Source organism: Panthera onca, chromosome F2 (assembly GCF_046562875.1).
Source record: "Panthera onca isolate mPanOnc1 chromosome F2, mPanOnc1 haplotype 2, whole genome shotgun sequence".
Lineage (NCBI taxonomy): Eukaryota > Metazoa > Chordata > Mammalia > Carnivora > Felidae > Panthera > Panthera onca.
In genome coordinates this window covers 75,866,088-75,890,329 of record NC_138356.1, presented here as the reverse complement: position 1 = coordinate 75,890,329, position 24,242 = coordinate 75,866,088, and the positions used below count along the sequence as shown (strand labels likewise).

Genomic DNA, 24,242 nt, shown 5'->3' with positions numbered 1-24,242 from the left:
CTAACTCGGTGGGTCCCAAGGATTTTGGGGGGAGTGGTGGAGGCCGTCTGTAGCTCCCCTGGATGTGGGGGAGTAGAGCATGCATACCACAGTTCTCTGACCTGCAGTGGGAAAGTTGCTTGGTGTTCTGGAAACAGAATACTGGATCTGTGTCTAGTGCAAACTTCGGTCTGCTGTAAGTGGAAAATACACACCGGGTTACGATGGTGTGGTATAAAAAGAAAAAACGAAAGAATGTGAAATTTCTCATTGCTCTTTTAAAAATGGATTGTAAGTAAAATGGTAGTATTTTGGATATACTGTATTACAGAAGACATGTGAGAATTGATTTCACTTGTTTCTTTTTGTTTCACCATGGCTGCTGGAGAATTTGAGATCCCGCCAGTGGCCCTGTTTCTGCAGGACAGTGTGGGCTTGGTTGGGCGTCTTGAGCCCTGGCGGCTGAGTGGCGGTCCATCCCAGAGCTCCTTGGGTGGGAAATGTAGGCACAGAGTGTGCACTGAGCCACGTCTGCCTGCCCAAGAGGTCATGCTTATACAAGCCTGCTTGTCCCCCGCGATTGTCCGGCTTGAGCACTGGAAGAGCCGCTCTGTGCCTCTCTCCCTCCCGGCCCCTCGTACCCCGCTTTGTGCAGGCAGGTGTGCATCACGTGTGTGTTCAATCGAAACCTTGCCCAGTCAGGAGAAGGGGTGGGCGAGCACCAGCTTTTCTAAGGGCTTTGTTTTTGCCCGGTTTGCTCGTCATGGGGTGTGTGACTAGACTGCAGAACTGGGGACCGGGCTGGTGGCGTCTCCACCGTGGTGTGCCAGGCGGCACCCTTGGAGCGATGTCCGAAGGAACTGAGTCAGTTGTTTAAAATAACCAGGGCGGGGGTGCCTGGGGGGCTCAGTCGGTTAAGCGCCCGACTTGAGCTCAGGTCATGATCTCGCGGTCTGTGAGTTCAAGCCCCACGTTGGGCTCTGTGCTGTCAGTTCAGAGCCTGGAGCCTTCTTTGGATTGTGTGTCTCCCTCTGTCTCTGTCCCTCCCCTACTTAATGCTCTGTCTCTCAAAATATCAATAAATGTTAAAAAAAAAAAATTAAAATAACCAGGGCGGCAGAGTGAGGAGACAAGGGCTGGCCGTGTCCAGTTAATAAACAGCCCCTGGGGGGGGGGGGCTCCATCATTGAGCATTTGGCTTTCGATTTCGGCCCAGGTCATGATCTCACACTTTGTGGGTGTGAGCCCCACGTCAGGCTCTGCACTGACAGTGTGGATCCTGCTTGGGATTTTCTCTATGTCCCTCATCCGCTTGTATGCCTGTGCGCATGTTTCTCTCTCTCTCTCTCTCAAAATAAATAAAAAAACCCAAACAAACAGGTCCGGTCATGATACACTGGCTACAGTGACCTGGCATCACCCCATCCCTGGGGCCCTGGCTCTTCCTTTCCCTGAGGACTTGGGGTGCGGCAGGAAGACACTGTGGGAAGTGTGGGGAGAATTTGAACCCCTGTTGGAGAGGGAGGAGTCTGGGGGCCTCTGAGTAAGTGGTCCCTCCCTCCACAGCTGGGTCTGCGATCTCCTTGTGGGAACCGAAGCCCCGGCTGGGCTCCTGCCGCCCAGGGCCCCCCGTTGCTCCCCCAAGTGCCAGCCTGCCTCACACTCTGGCTCCGCTTGCTTCCCCTGTTTCCCCACCTTCCTTCTCCCCTTCCTTGTGGTGCTTTCTCTTCTCAGAGCCTGGCTTTCTACTCGCTGTCCTCATTCATGCTGTGGCGTTTATATCCATTCCTCGGAACGCTTCTGAATGGCCTGTCTTTTCTTTCCCTATGGGAAGTGTGTGTGTGTGTGTGTGTGTGTGTGTGTGTGCATCTGTGGTACGTATGTACTTGTGTAATGTGTGTATGTGCATGTATTATGCGTGCACATGCATTTGTGCATGTATGTTATGTGTGTCTATGTGTGCATATTGCACACACATGCTACCCACACATGTGCATTTGTGCCTGTATGTTATGTGTGTATGCACATGCATGTTATGCACACCTGTGCATTTGTGCATGCATGTGCGCATATGCACATGCGTGTTACGCATACGTGTGCACTTGTGCACGTATGTTATGTGTATATGCACACACATTTGTGCCTGTGTGTTATGTGTGTATGTGCACATATATTATGCACACGTGTCCATTCATGCATGTGTGTATATGCATGTGCTTAGCATATTTATACATGTATGTGTGTATGTGCACACACGTTATGCACACGTGTGCACCTGTGTGTGCATGTGTGTGTGTATGTAGGACCCCCACACTGGCTTCCCTTTACCAGATACCACCAGTGGTAGGTAGATAGCAGAGGAAGCAGCAACATGGTCGGAAAATTCAGCCAACCAGCCAGACTTCCCTGGACTTAAGAGATGCCTGTTCTGTTCTGCATCTGCACCGTGTTTAGCTGTCGACAAGACCCTTTTCCCACTGTTTACCCCGTGATCACATCCCCCACCCCCATATTGTCCTTACGAGGTCATCAGGCACCTTCGATTGTCTCCTTTTCTCCCTGAGTGCCTGCAGGTTTTAGAAGTGAAGGGGACTCTACCCACTCTGAAGCTGCACTGAGATGTGGGGTTTGAATCCAGAGTTTCGGACCTGAGGCCCAGTGCTGAAGGCTGGCCTAAGGCAGCCCTTTCCCTTCACAAGTTAGATACAAGGCTCCTCAGACACACAAAGGAACCAAAATAAACTAACACAACAAAAAAGCAAACACCGGAAAGTCAGAGGCCTGGTACGGTGGCCGTGGGCATCACTGTGCTCAAATGTACTGTAACACGCTGTGAGATTTTGCACATTTTGTTTTTCTCGTGGAAACGATCCCAGAGACACGGTCACCTTCGGGGCGTGGCCTGAGAGTTCCCGAGCCGCCTTGGTCATTTGCGGGGGACTCCCCACCTCCCCAGAGCTTCCCACCCGTCCGCTGGGGTGGGGATAGCGCTGCGGCCTGTAGGTGGGGAACTGGGTGATGGGGGCGGTTCCCGTTCACATACATTATTCGTGATGCCGTTCTGAGGAAGGGGCCCAGCTCTTCACATAGGATTATGTTCAATGCACGTATACTCCATTGCCCAAGGCTCTCCCTCGGAGAGTGCTTAAAAATAGCTTAAAAAAAATTCTGCCAAGTTTCAACATGGAAGAAATGTGGACGCATAAAATTACAGAGCAACTGTTGGCCCAGCGTTAATTATAGCTGATCCGGAGCATTTCTCATTTTATTTTGTTAATCCACTTTCAGCAAAGGAACACCCATGGGATTTCTCCCTTGCATTGAATAAAAACGTTAACTTTGTGAGTCACAGAAGCTGCTGTGTTCATCAGCATTTTATGAGACGCGAGACGATAATGCCACAAATTAGCGCCTGCGCGGCTGGGAGCTTCAGCCCTCCGAACCTCAGGGCTGGGAGGGCACCTTGGAGATCATCTGTGGGTGTGGCGGGCCTGCCGGTCCCAGTGGAGGCAGTCGCTGGGCGGGGCTGTCTCCTCCCTGGCTCTGGCCCCCGTGGCTGGTGACCGTGGCCCCGGTGGCTGGTGACTCTGGCTGGCTCTCTCTCTGCACATTAGCCTTCGGAGGAGGCTTGAAGACCAGGTTTCACTTTAAAACATTTGAAGGCCACTTCTGTTTCGAGCCTGTAGAGATTCAGAGACTTACATAGAACCTGTCATATTGGAGGTGGGAGCCAGTTAGGGGCTGGGGGACCCAGACCCTGACTAGCCTGCTGCCCTTTCTGCTGCCCTTGGAGGTATTGGTCTGGGCTGTGCCGGTCACCGAGGTATCGGTCACCGAGCTGGGCACGTTGCCTTCATGGTGTCCCTCCACAGCAGACGAGGAGACAGAAGCCCAACAGGCCCAAGTACACACAGGGGCCAGGGTCACGTGGCTGCTTGGGCAGAGGTGGGTTCACGTCTAGGTCTGGGCTTCATGGCTGCCCTTCTCTCTCACTTCATGTGTCATTTTATTTTAATTTAATTTAATTTAATTTAATTTAATTTTATTTTATTCTCTTTTGTTAACTAAAGACATTTTTTTCAATGTTTATTTTTTTAATTGTTTTAATCTTTATTCACTTTTTGAGAGACAGAGCATGCGTGGGGGAGAGGCAGAGGGAGAGGGGGGACACAGAAGCCGAAGCAGGCTCCGGGCTCTGAGCTGTCAGCACAGAGCCCAATACGGGGCTCGAACCCACGAACTGTGAGATTGTGACATGAGCCGAGGTCAAATACTCAACCGACTGAGCCACTCAGATGCCCCTTAAATGTTTATTTTTGAGAGACGCAGAGAGAGAGGTGGGGGGGGGGGGAACCCAGAATCTGAAGCAGGCTCCAGGCTCTGAGCTGTCAGTGCAGAGCCGGACATGGGGCTTGAATCCATGAACTGTGAGTTCATGACCTGAGCCGAAGTCGGATGCTTAACCAACTGAGCCACCCATGCGCCCCTCATGTGTCATTTTAAATAAGAGATTCACTTGTGAATCAGAGTCTACGTTTTACCTTACGTCTTTACCTTTAAAATGTGCTGTGTAAATTTTTTAAGTTGATGTATAGCACCCTGTAGAAAGGTATGTCCGGAATAGACAAACAGCTCCAGGAAATGTTCACAGACTGAACTCGCCGTGTGCCCAAACAGAACCCCGCCATACCCTAGAAGCCTCGACCCCAGGACCTCGAGTAAGGGTGACCCCAGCCTGACTCAGAGAGTGCGAGGAATCATGTTGCTTTTCTGCTTCGTGTGACCGGAGGCTCGCCTGTCCTCGGAGTCCGGCTTCTCCGGCTCAGCATCAGTGCCGCACAGAAACGCGGCTGTAAATGGGAAGGCACCGTAAGACATGAGAATAACTTTTGTGCAGATGCAGAATTGGGTGGGCAGTGGCTGATGCTGATGAGGACAGAGAATCCGTGGCTGGCTGCAGTTGGGTCTGATTCACCTGCTGGGCTGACCAGGATGGACGCAGCCCCCACTGGACAAGCAGCAGCGTCACATGGGGACTCACTTAGGATGGGCACTCGGCCTGGGGCTGGGGGGAGGGGGGTGAGCTCTGCTTCTGCTGTGTGCTCACCTGCCTGCCGTGTGCCTTTTGGTCACCTCCCTGGGCCCAGCTTGTGCATCTAAAGTGGGGACAGCAGCCCCTCCCTCCCTGGATTGGTGTGCAGGTTAAGTGGGTGACGGGCAAACTACGGCGCCTGGCAGAATTAGGATCAGTAAATGCTAGCCACGTTTTCATTATGGCCAACTTCTTCCGTCCCGTGAACGGAGGCTGTAGTGCCCTGATCGGCCACCAGAGGGTGTTGCTAGCACGTGTATGGCGGCCACTCGTTTCCTGCGTGTTGGTAACAACCCATGTTTTTGTTTTCTGTTTTGTGATTTGCTAACAAAGCCGTTTGTCCTGTATGTGGTGGCCCTCTGTTTCCTAGTTCTAGACCTCTTGCCAAGCCGTGCAGTGGACACGCTTACTAAGTGTGTGGTCTGGGTGGGCAGCACCCACGTCTGGAGCTCTCATTTTCCAGCTCGCCGCTCCCTGGAGTGAATTGCTGTAGTAAATTATGACAGACACACAGAGGGCGAAGTCCCCCCTTTTGGTGTAGCTCCTCTTCTTCGTTGCAATTAGCGGTTGGAAGTGTCTCTCTAAGCTTGATGCGGGCTGTGGGTGGGGGACCGGGGCTTGGGCTCCTCCCAGTGACCTGCTGTCGTGTTACAGGAAATAACGTGCTGTCCCGGCACATGTTGGCCACCAGGCGAGTGGCCCGTTGGAAGGTGTGGGTCAAGTTTTGACCTTGTGATTTATCGGGCTGGTTTCCTTGGCAACTCACTAACTTCTCTGAGCCCTTGCTTTCTCCTCCATAAATTGGGATGACGATGGGGAGGAGGATGATGAGGGTGATGACGATTGGGGTGGGAGCATCGACTTCGCTCCTTCACGGGTCGGTGGGGAGGATCAAGGGCCCACAGACATGAAGCTCTGTGTGAGCGAAGGAGGCAGTATAATATTATTCTGTGGCTGGGTTGGGCAGGGAAGGTTGAGGGTGCTACTTTGGGCCACGAAGTCTTCGTGTCTCCCCTTCCCATGGCTGACGTGGGGACTTTCCTCGAACCCCCAGCTTTGGGAGCTCCGGTGCCTTTTTCTGCCTGGCCTCCCCTGATCCTGGGCCCTCTGCGCACCTGGCCCGCCCATGTGTAGTTCTGGAATGTGGCACTTCAAGGCTAGGCTGTCCACACCCACCAGGCATCGTGTTGTGCTGGGTATAACTTTTGTGGAGAGAATGCCTTTTTCTTACTGATTCCGAATCGGAATCTGTCTTGCTCTGCTGGTTAAACCAATTTCCTCTTTTTTTTTGTTTTCCTTCTTTCTTCTTTTTTGTTATCTGAATACTGTGCGCTTTTCTTTGTCATCCTAACGTTTCATTTGGAGAGAATGGCAGAGAGGCATAAGGCATAACGTCTCGTCTACCCTTGCCTGGCCAGCCACGTGTCTAATCACCTCAGAGAGAAATATCGACACATCATCAGCCGTGGGAAACGTTTTGTCCCGTGTCCAGAGTCTGTGTCTCCAGCTCAGTGTCCGCAGCTGTGGCCTCGCTGCTTCTTCCAGCCAGCGTTTGGCCCAAACTGCCTGGGGTCAATGTCTACCTCCCCGCAAGAGGGAGACCTTATTTTGTCCCTTACTATCCCTTTATTTCTAATACCTATTTAAGCGGGCTTTAAAAATTTCGTTTCTTTCTCGGATGCTCACCCGTGTGATCACGACTGTGGAGATCTCTGAAACGAAGGGTAGCTGGCCTTTGAATATTCCTGTCCAGAGCCAGGAAGTGTTCCTGGGTATTGGGGGCTGGCTGGTTAGGAAGAGAGTCTGCAGCCCGCACTCTGCCTCCATCTGTCCGTCTCTGTTTCCTCGGACAGGGCTCCCCGTCTTTCCCCGGCAGGCTGGCTGCAGCCCTCAGGTCACCCGCACGGAAAACCTCTTCTCAGAGGTTGCATTTGGAAGCTCTCAGGACAGGTCTAACCCACGAACTTGATCTGTTTGGCCTGCACAGGTTGGGTTTTGTTTTGTTTTTGCAGAAAAATCTCATTCAGTTGCCAGTGTTTAAAACCCCAGAAATTCCAAACACAGATTCAGCTTTTTGGCCTCCTTCGAGCTGGGAGGCGGCCCCGTTCTGATGGGGCAGCCGTCCGTGTGCCTCGCTGCTCCTGCCTCCCTCGGGACGGGCCTCCTGCCGTGGGGGCCGGTGGCCTCGCCACTCCTGGGCAGGCTTCCCCGGTGGGTTTTCCGCGGACCAGGACTTGCTGTCTGCCTCCAAAGGCACCGTCATGTGCCTCCCTACCTTGGATTTGTTCTCCCCCTCTCTACTCTGAAGGCTTTTCAAGGGTTGTGCTCTGCCCTTGTTGGCTGGCTTCTAGTCCTCGTTTTGGGAGCTCCCTTCTCCTGCCTCAAGCTGTCCTACCATCTCCTGGGCCAGCTGTGCCTCCCCTCCTGCGAAGTCTTCCTCCACATGCTTTCCTGTGGCGTGTGGTTAGTATGTTCCTGTATAGACACATGCCCACATGCATGCATGTACAAGATGTGTTCCTTCCTAATTTGTCCGTTTCTTTCGCACTGACCGAGTGGCTTTGGAACCACGTAGGCCTGAATTTGATCCTCTCGTACAAGTGATAGCATTCTTATCTGTAACAGGGGATAGTGATGTCTTCACGGCTGACTTACGTAGGAGGACCGCCTTGTACAGCTGTGTCGACTGCACACTGCACCAGGGCAACACATCTAAGGGGACTCATTCACCTCATATATTTGTGTATTCCTTATGGCAGCTTTCTGCAAATGGTAGGAAAGTGTCAATGTTTCAAGAAAATCGGTATGTTGTGACCACTTTCTGACAGGGGGAGCTAGCGTCTTGAGGAAGGGGTGCATTTACCCCCTTTCTCCTGGAGGCGTCTGTTAGCGACAGCCCTGCTTGTCAGGATCACACGCGACAGAGTGTGAAAGTGCTGGCATTCAGAAAATGTTTGTCTTGTCCTCTTTCTGGAAAGCAGGGTTTCAAATACCGTCACGGAAGTAAGCCCGGAAGTGGAGCCCCCAACCCCAGGGTGTGTTGGGGGTGCTGGGACAAGAGCGAGGCTCGAGTCAGGCTCTCCTGGGCTCGCGCCCGCCCTCCCTCCCAGCACTGAGACCGAGCTGCACTTCCGTGGGAATCTGGAAGTGTTACCGAGTCCCGTTGACTCAAAGACTCGCGTTGTAGCATCGCTAAAATCAGGAGCTGTCTTACAGCCTGTGTGATAAGAAACCAGTGTGTCTTAGTTTATTTGGCAGCGTTTTCATCTTTTTTAGTGGTATGTAAAGTATCAGTGCCTCTTAAAATGGGTGTTGTCTTAGATTTGAGGAAATACAATAATAAAACCCACTTCTTAGGATGGCTGTAAGATTAAGTATAGCATGAGCCTTGCGTGGTGTGGCTGGTGGCGAGGGTTTAATTGATTTCAGCTCCCTGGTCTTTTACTTCTTCCTCATCGAATCGCCTGTGTGTTTGGTTACCGCAAGTTCCCGGTCATCGTGGTGATGATGATGATGTATGTGGCGCATCCACAGCTGGTGGAAGGTTCTGTAAAATAAATAAACTAAATGGAAGATAATGTCGTGTCCTGACCCACGCCTCTTTTCCTGAAGATAAAAGGAAGAGGTATTTTTGATTGTACGAAGCTGCGCAATGAGCCTTTTTCATCACATTGGCTGTGACAGCAATCTGGCTTTATGTTGTTAAAATATTTCCACTCTTATTGGAAAGCTGCCAGCTCTTACGAATTTAATAACTTAAGGGCGAGTGAAAAACAAGAAAACAAAAATATTTAACTCTGAAAGAATTTGCCAGCCCTACTGTTTTCATAAGATAGATAATTTAATAGGATCTGAGTTTTGGCTGTTGAACTCTCTTTGAAGTTCATCAATCTGAGTAGAAGATAGTTACAAAGCAGAGGGTGATTTATACTAACCCAGAAGAGGAAAGAGATTTTTTTTTTTTAAACTAAAGCTTTTAAATAGAGTAATCTAATAGTCTGGTAATGTAGCATTTTGTCTTCTTGTGAGCGTTGATAAATGTTTAAGCATGTTTAGAATCATCAGTTCGTCTCACATTTATTGAGTGCCTACTGTGTCCCCAGCGGCATCATTGCTGAGGGTAAGATGGACGGCGTTGGGCTGGGTGGGGCTCTGGCTACAGGGAATGGGGGCTCCGGGGGCGGAAGGTGCTTGACATAGACGTGGGATGCCAGCCCTTCAGAGCCCGTATCACCCCGCTATCCCACAGAGGTGGGCACAGGGACCTGGACTGACCCCTTTCTGCCCAGCCACCTCACCCCACCCTCCTGAGCCCTAGATTTCTCATAGGGTGTTTGGGATTGGATGGAGTTGTGGATACGTCAGGCAGGATACACGCCGCTTCTCAAGTTCAGTGTCCTTTCTGGAGGAGCCACACTGGTAGGCAGAGGTCTGTTTTGTCTGCCACGGTACTTTTTATTTATTTTTTTATTTTTATTAAAAAAAGTTTTTTTTTAATGTTTATTTATTTTTGAGAGAGAAGGGAGAGAGAGACAGAGAGCGAGCAGGGGAGGGGCAGAGAGAGGGAGGGAGGCACAGAATCCAAAGCAGGCTCCAGGCTCCGAGCTGTCGGCACAGAGCCTGATGCGGGGCTCGAACTCACGAGCCGTGAGATCGTGACCTGAGCCGAAGTCGGACGCCCCACCGACTGAGCCACCCAGGCGCCCCACTTTTTATTTGTTTAACTTTCTATTTTGAAATACCTTCTGGGAGGTTTCAAAGATAGTACTGAGAAGTCTCATATACCCTTTACCTGATTTACTCCATTTGTTTTTTGATAAAATATACATAGCATGAAATTTATCATTTTGACCGTTTTTAGGAATACAGCTTAGTGGCTTTAAGGACACTGACAGTGCTGTGCAGCCATCCCCACTGTGCAGCTCCAGAGCTTTCTCATCAGCTCAACCCCACCCGAGTTACGGCTTATGTAACTCTTGTGCAGTATCAGAGCAAGGAGTTGGTGTGGTACGATGTGCACGCATAGTTCTGGTCCCTTCTTATCACGTGTGTGGGTTCGTGTAGCCACCCCCTCAGTCCACAGGCAGAAGTCTTGTTGACGTTTTGCCGGCGTGCGTGAGGAGTAGAGATGTTACCGCCCTATATGCCCTCTGTACCCTCCGCTTGTCGTTGTCGCAAATGTTTCTTCTGCATATATTGAGAACCACATCAGACAGACTTCTGCTTTTTGCTTCAACTGTCAAAAATACTTCAGGAAACTAAAAGAAAAAGGAAAATCTGATGCATTTGCACATATTTTTACACTTTCCTTTGTACTTTTTTCCCTTTTGATGTCCCAAGATTCGTTGTTTTATCGTTTTCTTTCTATTCAGGGAACTCCCTTTAGCCATTCTTAGAGGTTAAGTCTGCTGGACAGCGTTTTTACTTTTCCTTCCTCTGGGAATGGCTCGGTTTCCCCTTTATTTCTGAAGGACGTTTTTGCTGGATGTAGAATCGAGGTGATCACTTGCTTCCTTGCTGCACTCGAACAAGTGCCACTTCCTTCTGGCCCGCGTTGTGTGTGTTGGGAAATCTGCTGTCACTCAGATAGTTTCCCACATGGGAAGCTGTTCTCTGGGGTCCCCCCCTTGTCTCCAGTTTTCAGAAGTTTTGATTATCATGTGCCTTGGCGTAGATTTCTTTGGGTTTATCCTGTTTGGGATTCGCTGGCCTTCTTGAACGTGTGGGTTTATGTCTTTTGTCAGAGTTGGGAAATTTTCAGCCATTATTTCCCCGAATCCTCTCCCAGCCCCACTGTCTTTCTCCTCTTTTGGGACCCTGGTGCCACACAGGTTAGATCTTCAGTTATAGTCCCACACGTCCCTGAGGCCCCCTTCAGGTTTTTCAGTCTGTTTTCCCTGTTAATCAGATTGTGTGCTTTTCCTTGTTCCATCTTTGAGGTCCTTGATTTCTTTCTTCTGTCTTTTCCATTCTGTGTTGATGCTTGAAAAATTATGAGGAATGACTTTTTCTTGAATTCCGAGCATTTTAGGTGTAATTAGAGTCTGGATCCTCTCCGAATCTTCTGTTTTAGCAGGCCCCCTGACGCTGCTCTGGTGCAGACTTGGGGTGTTGCTTCGCCACTGCCGGTGAGGGTAGGTAGAACTCCAGGCTCCCTCCTTGGCCTCTGTTGATGCCTGCGGGAAGATGTGCCCCAGTACTGCTGGGCAGGATGGGGGTTCAGGCTCCCCACGGGGCCTCCTCTGACCCCAGCCCAGCAGGGAGTGGGAGGGGTGCTTCCTTAATTGCCTGGTCCGGGTGGAACCCTGCTCGGCCTTTGCCCACAGGGATGGGAGTGGGCAGCAGTGTGGTCTATGGGCTTTGGCTCTTGTAGGGTGGCTGTCGTCCTGAGCTCAGTGCTGGGAGAGGGACCGGGGTGGAGGGCAGGGTGGACGGAGGGTGGAGGGGCCAGGGCATTAGGGCCCCTGAGGGGAGGGAAAGGATAGGCGTGCATGATGTTTCTTTGTCTCTCTGTCTCCTGTGATGCACAGCAAACTGCTCAGTGATGCCGTTTTCCTCAAGGGGAAGATAATGGGGCTGTCTCTGTTCTACAGGGCTCTGTATTATTTAGCTGTATTACGATTTTGATGATGATAGCAATAATAATAATACTAATATAAATAAAATAAAATGAAATAAAATAAAATAGAATAAAATAAAATAAAATAAAATAAAATAAAATAAAATAAAATAAAAAACTCTGTTGTAGGACCAGGAGACCTGGGATGCCTGAATGCTGTCCTGCTCTGGTCATGCCACCTTGAGTGTGCCAGAGGAGATGGACTTACAAAGGACAGCAGCAAAAGGGACAGCATGCCCTTGATTGTGTGCTGGGGCCGGAGCAGCCTGTGAGCTGGCTGAAGCATGTGACTTCAGCTCAAGGCTGAACAGACTGTTTACTCAAGGGCCTGAGATTTGTGGGGAAGTCCCCTTGGGAGCAGGCCAGCTTTAGCTCACCTGTGTGTTGCCTGTGGCCAGAGTAAGAGGTAGGACCTCTTAGCTCCCAGTGACCCTCCCCGGCGTCCCAGGGGCCTAACCAACCTCCTGGGACCTACAAACCCATTCTACTTCATGACCTTCTTCAGGGAGTGGGGTCAGAGGCTTGCTCATCCGAGGTCCCCAGACAGGGTGGTGGTAAGCGGGTGGAGTCAGAGGTCACAGACAGGATGTGGCTTTTCCTGGCTTGGAGTGTTTGCACATCAGAGTTTAGAAATGGGGACTTGCTTATGCAATTATTTGGAGATTTTCCTTCTTAATAGTATAGAGTAGTTGGCCAAAACTGGCAAATACTTCATAGAAATTGAACACTCAGACCCCAAACTTCTGTGATTTTCTTTGTGTTGAACGTGTGATTTTCTCTCTGAATCCTTTTGTTGAGGAGGAGTGCACAGTAATTGGACCTAAAAATGCATCCAAATTATAGCATCTTCATCAGAATGAGCTGACAACATAATTATGATTGTTTTTCAGGGTATAAGATACATTTTTTCATATTCGTCCACTATAAAAAATGAAAATAGCTCCCCTGTTGTTATTTTGGTGGGATAGCAGTTCTCCATGTTTGGGGGGAGGCAGTCTGATCTGCCACTCTCTTCCCACGTGTTGGCATTTTGCTTTGTGAGCATCTTTACGGAGGGCACGGTTTCCCTCCTTCTTGGAGGCCTGCGGGGCGTTCAAGAGGGAGCACGGTGTGTTCTCTCTGGGCTTCTGGAAGCAGCCACTCTTAAATCCAGGGTTGAATCGGGGCACCTGACGGGCTCAGTCTGTAGAGCGTGCGACTTGTAGTCTCGGGGTTGTGACTTTGAGCTCCACGTTGGGTGTAGAGATTACTTAAAAAGAAAATCTTAAAAAAAAAACTCAAGGTTGCCCGGTCGGTGGCAAAATAGAGCCCGCCCGCTGGTGCAGCTCGGGGCAGTCGTGTGGGCCTGTGGGCTGTTCCACGGCTGCGTTCCTTAGCGGTGCCGACCTTGGCAGGGCCACGTGGCTCCGGGGAGACCCGGGCCCAGGTCAGGTAAGGCTGCATTCCACCTTGACTCTGCGCTTCCCTGGCTGGGTGGCCGAGGGGAGGGCAGCCTCTCTGAACCTCCTGGGTCACGTGTCCTTACCTCTGCCCACACCTTGGGATCTCCAGGTCTAGCCTCCACCCGCGTCGTGGAGCGGACGTGCAGCAGGCTCTGGGGAAGCACGTGCTCCTTGACAGCAGGCAGCCGAGGTCAGGTGCCAGCCTTACAGTGTGGCAGACTCGCCCGACCGCTGAGCGATGGTGGCGGCTGACTTGCAGCAGCCTCCAGCACTTGGCCAGACATAGATGCAAAGGTAGTCTTATTTGTCTGGTCTCTAGACAGTGCCTGGTATGCCTGTGAGCGGAGACCCCTCCCCATAACTCTGTGGCCCCCGAAAGTTCTGTTGCGTGAAATGTCACAGAATTCTCCTTCTCCTGAAAGCGTCACAGAAACCGATAATCCGTACAGGTCTGTTGGGAAGTAGTTTCGCAAAAACCGTAAGATGCACCTGTTCCCTGACGTGTCCGCCTCCCCTGGGCAGCTGGGGCCCGCTCCTTGGGGGGCTCCCGCCAGAGTCCTCTCTGCCCCGGGGCCTGCAGGGGGCGCACCTGTGCCTGCTGCTCAGGACGTACTACAGTGAACAGGGAAGAACTTGATCAGTGGTTTGGGGATTATGCTCTTTGGAATGACTTTCATTTCAGATGCTGTTGGTTACGACGGTGAGGATTTTAGCCTGACTTGAAGGAACTCCACTCACGGGGTGTAGCCGAACCAGCTCACATCAGAAGCGGGTCGCAGAGAGTCTGGTGTCTGCTTCCTGTGGACCGTGACTCGGGCAGCCTGCTTGTCCTCTCTCAGCCTCGGTTTCCTTACCGGTGGGAGGGGGATTACAAACCCTTTTCTGCCTGAGTCATGAGATCGCTGTTGGGTCAGCAGGAAGCGTGTTGAAAACAACGTGGCCTCGTAGAAAGACAAGAATTGTTGCTGTAATCTCTTCCTCTTTGAATGGGAAGCATTTTGGGCTCCTTAGGAATAAAGCATTTCTTGGAAAAAATAAAATATCGATTGACACTATTCACGAGAGTGCCACTGAAGAAGCAGTGTTCTGCTTTGTTACATTTCTGTTTCTGGTGTTGTTTGGTCGGGGACAGTTCTCTTAGGTCGCCACCCCTCCTGCTCGTTCGTGGAGAAGCCCTTCCTTTGGATCCAGAGGGGGTTACTTGTGCAGCTCCGGTGCCTGGTGGGGCTCCGTCCTCACCGTGGCAGTGGCCAGCAGGCTCAATGCCTTTCTTTCCTGTCTCCTCCTGGGAGGGGAATCTTGCCGTGAGGAGAAGGAGGAGGAAAATAGGGGTGGGGGAGGGCAAGGGGGTGGAGAGCAAGAGAGAGTCTCGTGTTAAGATGGGAGAAGTAAGCGTATGGCAAGTGGCAGAGAGGAAGGATTGGTGTTCTGGAGAAAGAAGTTACTGGAACTCGGTCGTTGGGCGGGAGGGGCCGTTGCCTTGCCCCCCTGTCCAGTGATCTTCCAGGGTGGGCTGTGGCACCCTCTTGGCAGGTGCAGGCACTAAGGATGCACTGTCTTCGGAGAATTTTAAAGCAGTGACAACATTTTTTAAAAAGTTTAATTATTCTGAGAGAGAGTGCAAGCAGGGAAGGGGCAGAGAGAGAGAGAGAGAGACAGAATCTGAAGCAGGCTCCAGGCTCTGAGCTGTCAGCACAGAGCCCGACATTGGGCTTGAACTCATGAACTTTGAGGTCACGACCTGAGCCGAAGTTGGATGCGTAACTGACCCAGCCACCCAGGTGCCCCAGACGTCATAGCATTTAAGCGTTGGTCTGCTTTTTTGTTTTTCTATCTCCCTGATCCACTCTAAACAGTGTCAGTGGTAAAGATATTGCCTGCACTGGGGTAGCCCACTCCCATGGGTCCCCTCCCCCCCCATCTGTGCCACTGCTGGTGCCAGCCTTCATACCAGCAGGAGTCAGGCCGGGTGGGTGGGTGGGTGAAGGTGCAGGTGGGCGGGCAGGTGTGGCGGAGGAAGCCCTTGGAGGCCGTCTTCTGGTGGCTGCACGTGAAATAGGAACCAAGGTCAGCGGCCGCACGCGAGGATGGGCGGTGGGAATGGAGGGGTCTGAGACATTTGTTCACCATCCACGGAGAGCAGGTGGCCTAGAGGTGGCCTAGGATCGCTGTAGATCCGTCCAGCCTCCACAGAGAGCACGTGGCCTGGAGCGTGTGTGCCTGCCAGGCGGCACGGAGAGGCCCCGTGGGGCTAGTGATGGTGAGGGCCCAGCCGTGTGGGTGACGTGGGCGCGGGCATGTGGTCGGTGGAGTGCTGTGGTTTCCTGAGTGCCTGCTGTGTTCCCACTGCTCAGTGGGCACGTGAGCTGCGTGTCCTGTTTCGTACCAGCAACCGAGGGGTTCTCACTACTCCTCGGAGATCGCCCAGCTTTACAGCACTCACGGGTAGGGCTGGGAGTGTAATCTGGGTCCCTGCGGCTTCAAAGCCATTGTCCTGTCCATCGTACCAGTTCTTGTTGTTGTCAAAAAAAATTCCAGCTTCTAATTATTTTTTGATCCTAAATTTAATATTCCTATCTGTACCTACAGTTATCTTATCCAACTAAAAATGAGCGTTTTCCCATTATGTCTTCCTGCCTAGTATAATGGGATGAACTCTAACAGACTATTAGTAAATATTTGTGAATGGTGGTACTGCTTTCAAATAGGAATTAAGTAGCTTAAAAAAATCAACAGATTCCCATTCTTCTGGTTTCCAGTCCCTGTGCTGGCCAGTGCAAGGTGTCTCGGCTCTTGAGAAATGCTATTTTGATCAATTTTTTCCTGGTACCTAATTGGAGAGAGCCTCGCTGGAGCACTTCATTGCTGTCAGTGCGGTGCATTCATTTGAAGGCTGGGTTTCGTTCTTCCGTGTTGCCATGTCGATGCCAGAATCTGGGCTGTCTGGTAGGCTTTGGTAACGGGGGAGTCCGTATCAGATGCTATCCGGAAGGGTGGTGGTTTTGAATTTCGGAAGAAAGAATTTTCTGGCAATTGGGGCCCCCTGAAGTTAGAAGTGAGCTGCCTGGTGTGGAGGTATCCACAAGAGGGACGCAGTCAGGTGGAGGCTGGCCATTGCTCAAAAGGGCAGCCTTCAATATTTTCCTTTGGCGACTGGAAGTAATCATTGTTTTTGTTCAGATGAAATAACGCAGTTTGCTTTTTCTCCCCCCGCTCACAGAGAACACGGCCATCTTCATGTGCAAATGCTGTAACCTTTTCTCACCAAATCAGTCGGAGCTCCTCTCCCACGTCTCTGAGAAGCACGCAGGAGAAGGGGTTAGTGCGGACGAGATCATCATTCCCCTCAGGCCTCTGAGCACTCCTGAACCCACCAACCCACACAAAAGCGGAGATGGTAAGGGGCCCGGGGTGCCGGGTGAGGGGCCACGGCCACGGATGTGCCTGCTGGTGACGATGGCTGTGATTTGCCTGCCAGCCCTTCGAGGCTGGGTTTCTGTTTGCTGGGCATAGAAACCCGGAAGGTTCCTGTCTCCAACAGTTAACAATTGTCCAGTTGTAGGTCCATTCAAAATAAGGTTGTGGTTTTGAATTCACTGTACCTGGCCTCTGCAGGTGCTTCTCTGGCTTTGGAAGGAAGAATGAACGAAGGAACGAATGAATGATTGAGTGAATGAAAGGCGGGGATAGTGTCCAACAGCGTAAAAAAAACAAACGAACCGTGAGCTTGTTGTCGGACGAGTGGGGGTCTCAGCCAGCTCTAGGACCTACCAGTTGCATTACCTGAGGCAGATGATATAGCTTCTCTGAGCCACACCGTGCTGCCCTGACAAATGAAGAGAACAGGCCTGTCACCAGGTGGGTGCTGAGGATTGGATGACGCCTGGCACAGGAGACAATGAAGGGAAGCTGTGACAACATAACGTGATGAATGTGTAAAAATATATAATCTGAGACCCCGCGTTTCTGGACTGAGCGTGTAACCCTGGAACAAGGATCCAAATGGCAAAGCTTTGGTTCGCACAGACTCCACCAGGTTCACAGTCGGTGTGTGAAGTGAGATACATCTTGTCTGCAGCGTCCAGACATCTCCCACTGAATGGCGTCAGATGCGGCAGGTGGATGGATTAGAGAAACCATCTAGGCCCCGTAATTAGGTCCCCACAGACAAAGACAATGTGTAGCCCGGTAAGAGTAGCTGCAAACGACAGTGGGGAAAAAAAGCCCACAAAACTATTTTTATATGATGAGGGACAACGGCCAGTCGTCTGTGCAGAAGTGCAGTCTGTGGCCATCAGTATTCCATCACAGGATTCATTAGCCACACTGATAACCGACTGCTCTTTCCTGGGAATATTCAGGCTGGCATTTCTAAATAGACTGGCTTATTGATCATCTGTCTGACGTCGTTAACAAGGAGAGAGTCCAGACAAAACATGTTTTGGTTAATGAGTCCCTCTGGCCGTTCCCAGGGAGCTCAGAGGAATACACCTGACAGAGGAATAAGTTGTTGAGAAGTTAAGGGAAGTTCTGCAAGTCACTGTTAGTGGCGGAAGATGAAACCGAGAGAACCCAGCACCTGAAACTGGTGATGGCCAATGAGGAGGAGCAGGAGAATTTGTGTCCTCGTCACCGGCAGCTGGTAGTGCTGTGTTCACGGTGTTTCAGCTCCATCACTGGCCTCGTGAGCTCTTTCCACTTCGAGAAAGCAGGACTGAGGTGGGAAGTCACACATGATCACATCTCAGCCGATAGCGCACGTTTGATTCTCTTTGCTTTGGGGACGAGGAGGGGGAGGGACGTCAATTTGTCATTAAGAATCTACCCAATAGCTTGATTAAAAACGGGCAAAAGACCTGAACAGACATTTTCCCAAAGAAGGCATACAGACGACCAACAGGTGCATGGAAAGATACTCAGTGTCACCACCCATCCGGGAGGGGCAGGTTAAAACCACAGTGAGGTATCACCCCACGGCCCTCGGAATGGCTGCCCTCAGGAAGACAACAGGTGCTGGCAAGGATGGGGAGAAAAGGGAACCCTCGCGTCCTGTCGGTGGGAATGTAAATTGGTGCAGCCACTATGGAAAACGCTTTGGGGGTTCCTCACAAAACTAAAGGTAGAATTAGTAAATGATCCAGCAATCTCACTTGTGGAAATACATCCAAAAGAAATGACGGATCTTGAAGAGATAGCCACACTCCCATGTTCATTGCAGCATTATTCACAATGGACAGTCTAAGTGTCAACAGATAAATGGATACAGAAAATGACACACACACACACACACACAGAGGAATATTATCCAGCCATAAAAAAGGAGAAGATCCTGCCATTTGCAACATGGACAAATCTGGAAGATACTATCCTAAGTGAAATAAGCTAGACCCAGAAAGACAAATCCTGTATGATCGCACGTAGATGTGGAATCCAAAAGAGCTGAATTCATACAATGAGAGAATAGAAAAGTGGCTTTCGGGCAGTGGGGGGATGGAGAGATGATAGTCTAGAGGGCACAAACTTTGAGATGAATAAGTCCCAGGGATCTAAGGTGCAGCAAACAACATTGTATTGTATACTTGAAGTTTGCAGACAGAGTAATCTTAAGTGTTCTCATCAAAAGAAGAAAAATGGTTACTATCGTTCATTGTGGTGAGCATTTCACAGGGTATTATGGACATTAAATCATCTTGTACATCTTGAAGAAAACATATTGTGTAACCTAAGTATATGCAATTTTTGGCTATCAATCATGCCTTAGTAAAGCTGGAAAAAAAAAAAGAAAAAAAGAATCTGCCTAATGCTAAGGCCTTCACAGTTCAGCCACGCCTCCCTCTGCCACCCAGCCTGGGAGTGAGTAAGGCTCATCCTTCCAGACCTCACTGGAGGATCCCTGATGACTTCCACATTCCCCACGGCTGCCTTCCTGTTGAGCAGTTAAGATGCCTTGGCTTGGGGAGCCCACGTGGCTCAGTCAGTTGAGCACCTGATGATTTCATCTCAGGTCATAGTCTCATGGGTCGTGGGTTCGAGCCCTGCATTGGTCTCTGTGCTGAGCGTGGGGCCTGCTTGGGATTCTCTCTCTGCCTCTCTCTCTGCCATTCTCTCGCTCTCTCTCAAAAATAAAGAAAATAAACTTTAAGAAAGAAAAAGACGCTTTGGCTTTCCAAAGAGTGTAGCTTAACGGACAGATGGAACCAAAACTTTACTCAGGAGCTGATTTAATCAGAACCCCTGTCTCTGGGGTTGAACATCTGTAGACTCAGAAGAATGGATAAACTCTTTTGTAAAATTCATATGGCAGAGAGAAGTCACGTGGATTAACATGTCGAGAACTTTGAGAAAGCTTGTTACAAACCCTTAATTCTATTTTTATTCAGCTTTGCTTATTAAGATTTTCTTCCCACTAAAATGAAATGCGAATGAGGTAAAAGAATCTGAATTTTTCATTTCATTTCTAAATAATGAATAAATGATAAGAGAACAGATCTTCTGGAACTCTGTGCGTCAGTGTTTTCTAACACACACGTGTGCTGATTTCCACCACCCTTGCCCTCGTTACTGATCTTAGTGAAAGAGATGACTGTTTGCTCGGGAGGCCATCCCGGGCCCCCCTCTTCCTAGGGATCCCTCTTCCTGTTCGTCTCCCTGACAGCCGGCCCACCAGGCCCGTGTTCCCCCTCTTACCTGCTCTGCAGTCGTGGTCCATCACTCTGTGGGGATGACCGTGTGGGTTTTTTTTCCCCTTCATTCTCTGAATGTGGTGATTTGTATGGATGGATTTGCATACCCAGGGTCACTTCCTGGGATGCACCCCGCTTGGTGACGCCGCATAGTCCTTTTTAATATGCTGCTGGAGTTGGTCTGCTACTATTTTGATGAAGACATTTATGTTTAGATGCAGAGATAACGGTAGGATGATTTCTCTGATGTCTTTGGTTTGGGAATCAAAATGTTTTGTGGCCTCACAGAATGAGCTGGGAAGTGCTCCCTCCTCTTTTGTTTTTTGTTTTGTTCATTGTTTTTTTTTTTTTTTTGGAAGATTTTTGAAGTGTTAGTGTCTGTTCTTCTGAAATGTTTGATAGAATTCACCAGCGAAGCCCTTTAGTTCTGGGCTTTTCGTTTTTGGTGGGAAGATTTTTGATTACTGACTCCGTTTTTTTGCTTGTGATAGGTGTACGAATATTTTCTGTTTCTTCTTGAATTCTTTTCGGTACTTTGTGTCTTCCTAGGAAATTTTCCATTTCCTCAAAGTTTTCTGATTTGTTGGCATATAATTAATTGTTCATAGTATTCCTTTAGAATTATAAAAACCTTTTTTTGGTAAGATTAATACTAATTGTCCATCTTTCATTCTTGATTTTAGCTGTTTGAGTCTTCCCTCTCTTTTCTTGGTGAGTTTAGCTAAAAGTTTGTCATTTTTTTTTTTTTTTATTTTATCTTTTGTTTTTCTGTCTCACCTCTTTACACTCTTAATTTCATTTTATTTTTTGTTTTCCTGCTTGCTGTGCATTTGGTTTGCTTCTGTTTTCTCTGGTTTCTTGAGTTGGAAGAGTAGGCCACTGATTTGAGATCTTTCTGTATTTCACATAGGCCTTTACAGCTATAAACTGCCTTGTGAAGGCTGCTTGCACTGCGTCCCATGAATGCTCGCATGTTGTGTTTTCCTTTTGATCATCTCAGTGTACTTCCTAGGTTCCCTTCTGATATCGTCTTTGACCCATGGGTTATGTAGGGGTGCCATTTAATTTCCATGTATTTATGAGTTTTTCAAATTTCTTTCTGTCCTTTTTTAAATTAAATCTTAATTCACATACATTACTACATTAGATGCAGTATGTAAGAAGATGGTTATTCTGTATTTTTATACATTAGGAAGTGATCACCATGATGGCTCTGGTTACTCTCTGTCACCATCTGTGGCTGTATCGAAGTTATTACAATATTATTGATTATATTTTCTATGCTATACTTTTCATCCCCATGACTTATTTACTTTGTCCCTGGAAGTCTGTGCCTCTTAATCCCCTTCATGTATTTAACCTGTCTCCCCAGCCGTCTCTCTCTGGCAACCACCAGTTCTCTGTAACAACGAGTCTTTCTGTTCTGTTTGTTCTTTTGTTTTTTAGAATCCGTATATAAATGAAATCATATATATTTATCTTTTTCTTTCAGACTTATTTTACTTAGCATGATACCCTGTGGGTCTGTCTGTGTTGTTGTGAATGGCAAGATTTCATTCTTTTTTTATGGCTAGGTAATATTCTAATGTCTGTCTGTGCGTGTGTGTGCATTGTGTGTGTATACATATGTATGCACATGTGCGTATATATACATATGTATGTACACACCCCCCACATCTTTTTTATCCATTCATCTATTGATGGACACTTCGGTTGCTTCCGTATCTTGGGTATTGTAAATACTGTCGCAGTGAATGTAGATATGGATGTATCTTTTCAAATTAGTACTTTTGTTTTCTTCAGTACCTAGAAGTGGAATTGGCAGATCGTAGGGTAGTTCTTTTTTTTAACTTTCTGAGGAAACCCCATCCTGTCCTCCACAGTGGCTGCACCAGTTTGCATTCCCACCAGCAGTGCACGAGGGTTCCTTTTTCTCCACATCCTCGCCTGTCTCTTGTGTTTTTGATTTTAGCCATTCTGACGGGCGTGAGGTGTAGTTTTGCCTTTGCACTTCCCTGATGATGAGTGATGTTGAGCATCTTTCCGTGTGTCTTGTTGGCCATCTGTAGGTCTTCTTTGGAAAAATGTCTGCTCGGGTCCTCTGCGCGTTTTTTAATTGGGTTTTTTGTTGTTGTTTTTTGTTATTCACGCGTGTGATTTTTTATTTCTAATTCCCGTCCACATACTTTGTATGATTTCAGTCTCTGTACATTTATGGAGACTTGATTTATGGCCTAACATGTGGTCTGTCCTGGAGAACGTTCCACGTGCAATTGAGAAGCGTTGATGTTCTGCTGGTGGTGGTGTTAGGCTTTGTTTTTACAGTGCCGTCCACGTCTTCCATCTCCTTGCTGATGCTCGGATTTTATAATTGAGGAATATGTGCTCAGAGACTGGGGGAGTTACGACAACACCCTCAAGGTTACCTGGTCAGTAGGTGGGAGAGTGGGATTGGACCCAGCTGCCCTGGTGGCATTTGCTTGTTCTTACACTGATGTGGGTATAATCGAATTCTTACCGTGAAGCTACTTTAAGAATTATTTTCCAGGGCAGCCTGAGTGGCTCAGTTGGTCAGGCGACTCTGGGTTTTGGCTCAGGTCATGATCTCATGGTTTGTGGGTTCGATCCCCACGTTGGGCTCCGTGCTGACGTAGAGCCTACTTGGGATGCTCTCCCTCCCTCCCTCTCTGCCCCTCCCCGATCTGCATGTTTTCATGTGCACACTTGCCCTCTCTCAAAATAAATAAATAAAAACTTCAAGAAAAAAGGAATTATTTTCTTTTGTTAACGAATTTACCTTCGACCTAAATTTTTCTTGAACACGTTTTCTCTCTCTCTTTTTTGGTGTATGTATACTGGAAGATTAGTTGCCTGTACAGTTTAATTTTTAAAAGTATTTAAGACTTTAATTAAACTCAGATTCTTAATACGAGCAAATTTCTTCAAAAGTCTTTCATTAAGAACTCCGAGTCTTTCTTTTTTCTCTCTGTGCGAGTCCATACTATTTGAGGCTTCTAGAAGCTTAGTTTCTCTCTAATGATTTCTATTCAGGCTTAACCTTCACAATTCATTTTAAGTTGAGAGATACTTGAAATGGTTTAATTAAACCTTTAACTGAGCAGTAATTGATTTATTATTTTGGTCTCCCTTTATAACACGAAGGTTCCTAAATCCTTTGGTTTATTTTATAGCCTTTTAATCTTTTTTGCTCATGTAGGAAGTGGTCTGCATTAGAACCTTTCATTTTCTCCCCTCTTCCTAATCAAGTCTCTGGCTGTGGTCCAGGAAGAAACTGCCTCGTGGAGAGAACGTGTGTGTGTGAGTGTGTGGTTGTGTCGGTGAATGTGTGTGGGTGTGTGTTTGGGCGTCAGTGATGGGTGAGCATGTATGTGCCCACATCTCTTCGTCCTGATGGCGCCTGGGGCAGGCGGGCTTCCTGGAGCTGGAACTCAAGCGGGTCACCAGAGAGCCTTGTTTGAGCTCTTTTATCTTGTTCCTCTTTCAGACCTTCCATAGAAACTCTTCTCCTTCTTATCTCTTCCTTTCCTCCCATCCTGCTTCTTTTTCTTTTTTTTTAATGTTTATTCATCTTTGAGAGAGAGCACAAGTGGAGGAGGAGGGGCAGAGAGACAGGGAGACACAGAATCCGAAGCAGGCTCCAGGCTCCGAGCCGTCAGCACAGAGCCCGACGCGGGGCTCGAACCCACGAACCGTGACATCATGACCTGAGCCGAAGTCAAGACACCTAACCAGCTGAGCCACCCAGGTGCCTCTCGCTTCTTTATTCAGGAGCCGTGCACCTGTTACCTGCCTGGGTGCCGTGCTGGGGGCAGGGTGCCGGACGCAGGGGGCGCTGTTCCTGTGGGTCCACCTCCTGGCTGGTGGGTGGCTGGTGGGCAGAGAGGCGGTTGTGCAGTGCAGTGGGGAAAGCACTTCTCTGGGCCCAAGTGCAGGCTGCTAAAGAGGGGGTCACAGAGTCTAGTTTGAGGGTGAGAGGAAGCTTCCCACAGGAAGTTGGCATCTAAATTTAAGTGTCTGTGTCGTCTCTTCTGGACAGCTGCCGCCATAAGGTCTCGTTGAGTGTCCGTAGGCGTGTTGCACTTGCTGTTCCAGAAGCCACCGAAACCTGAGCCCTCTCTTCTACTCTGGTAGGCAGCATGGGGGTAGTTAAAGAGCACCCATCTCGGATACACTCGTTCCAGTTGTGGAGCGGTCACGTGACAGCCATGGCTGCCGTGGCCCACAGCCTGCTTTTGTGCAGATTACGAAAAGGCGCCCCCGTTCTGGGCTGGTGAGTTAGTGGTAGCAGGCTTTCTTTCTGGGCGAACCAGCCGAAAACGTGATCGGGGCTGATGCAGCCCCTGCGCAGTGCCCACCCGCCTCGCGGAGCATGGCCCAGGGATCGGCCCCCCGCCTGCCCTCTGCGG

General features: G+C 49.3%; 1 protein-coding gene across 8 annotated transcripts in view; it reads left to right on the top strand.

The window, feature by feature from the left end:
- The window catches only part of ZFAT (zinc finger and AT-hook domain containing), a 345,664-nt gene that overhangs the window by 109,765 nt on the left and 211,657 nt on the right, over nt 1-24,242 (top strand). For 6 of the 8 annotated variants that reach the window (XM_078441802.2, XM_078441799.2, XM_078441798.2 and 3 more), the window contains one exon: nt 16,353-16,529. In XM_078441802.2, coding sequence (XP_078297928.2) covers nt 16,353-16,529 — 177 coding nt within the window. Of the gene's footprint in view, nt 1-16,352; nt 16,530-23,415; nt 23,582-24,242 lie in introns of those variants that run through there. The other 2 variants (XM_078441803.2, XM_078441804.2) reach the window with 2 other exon arrangements.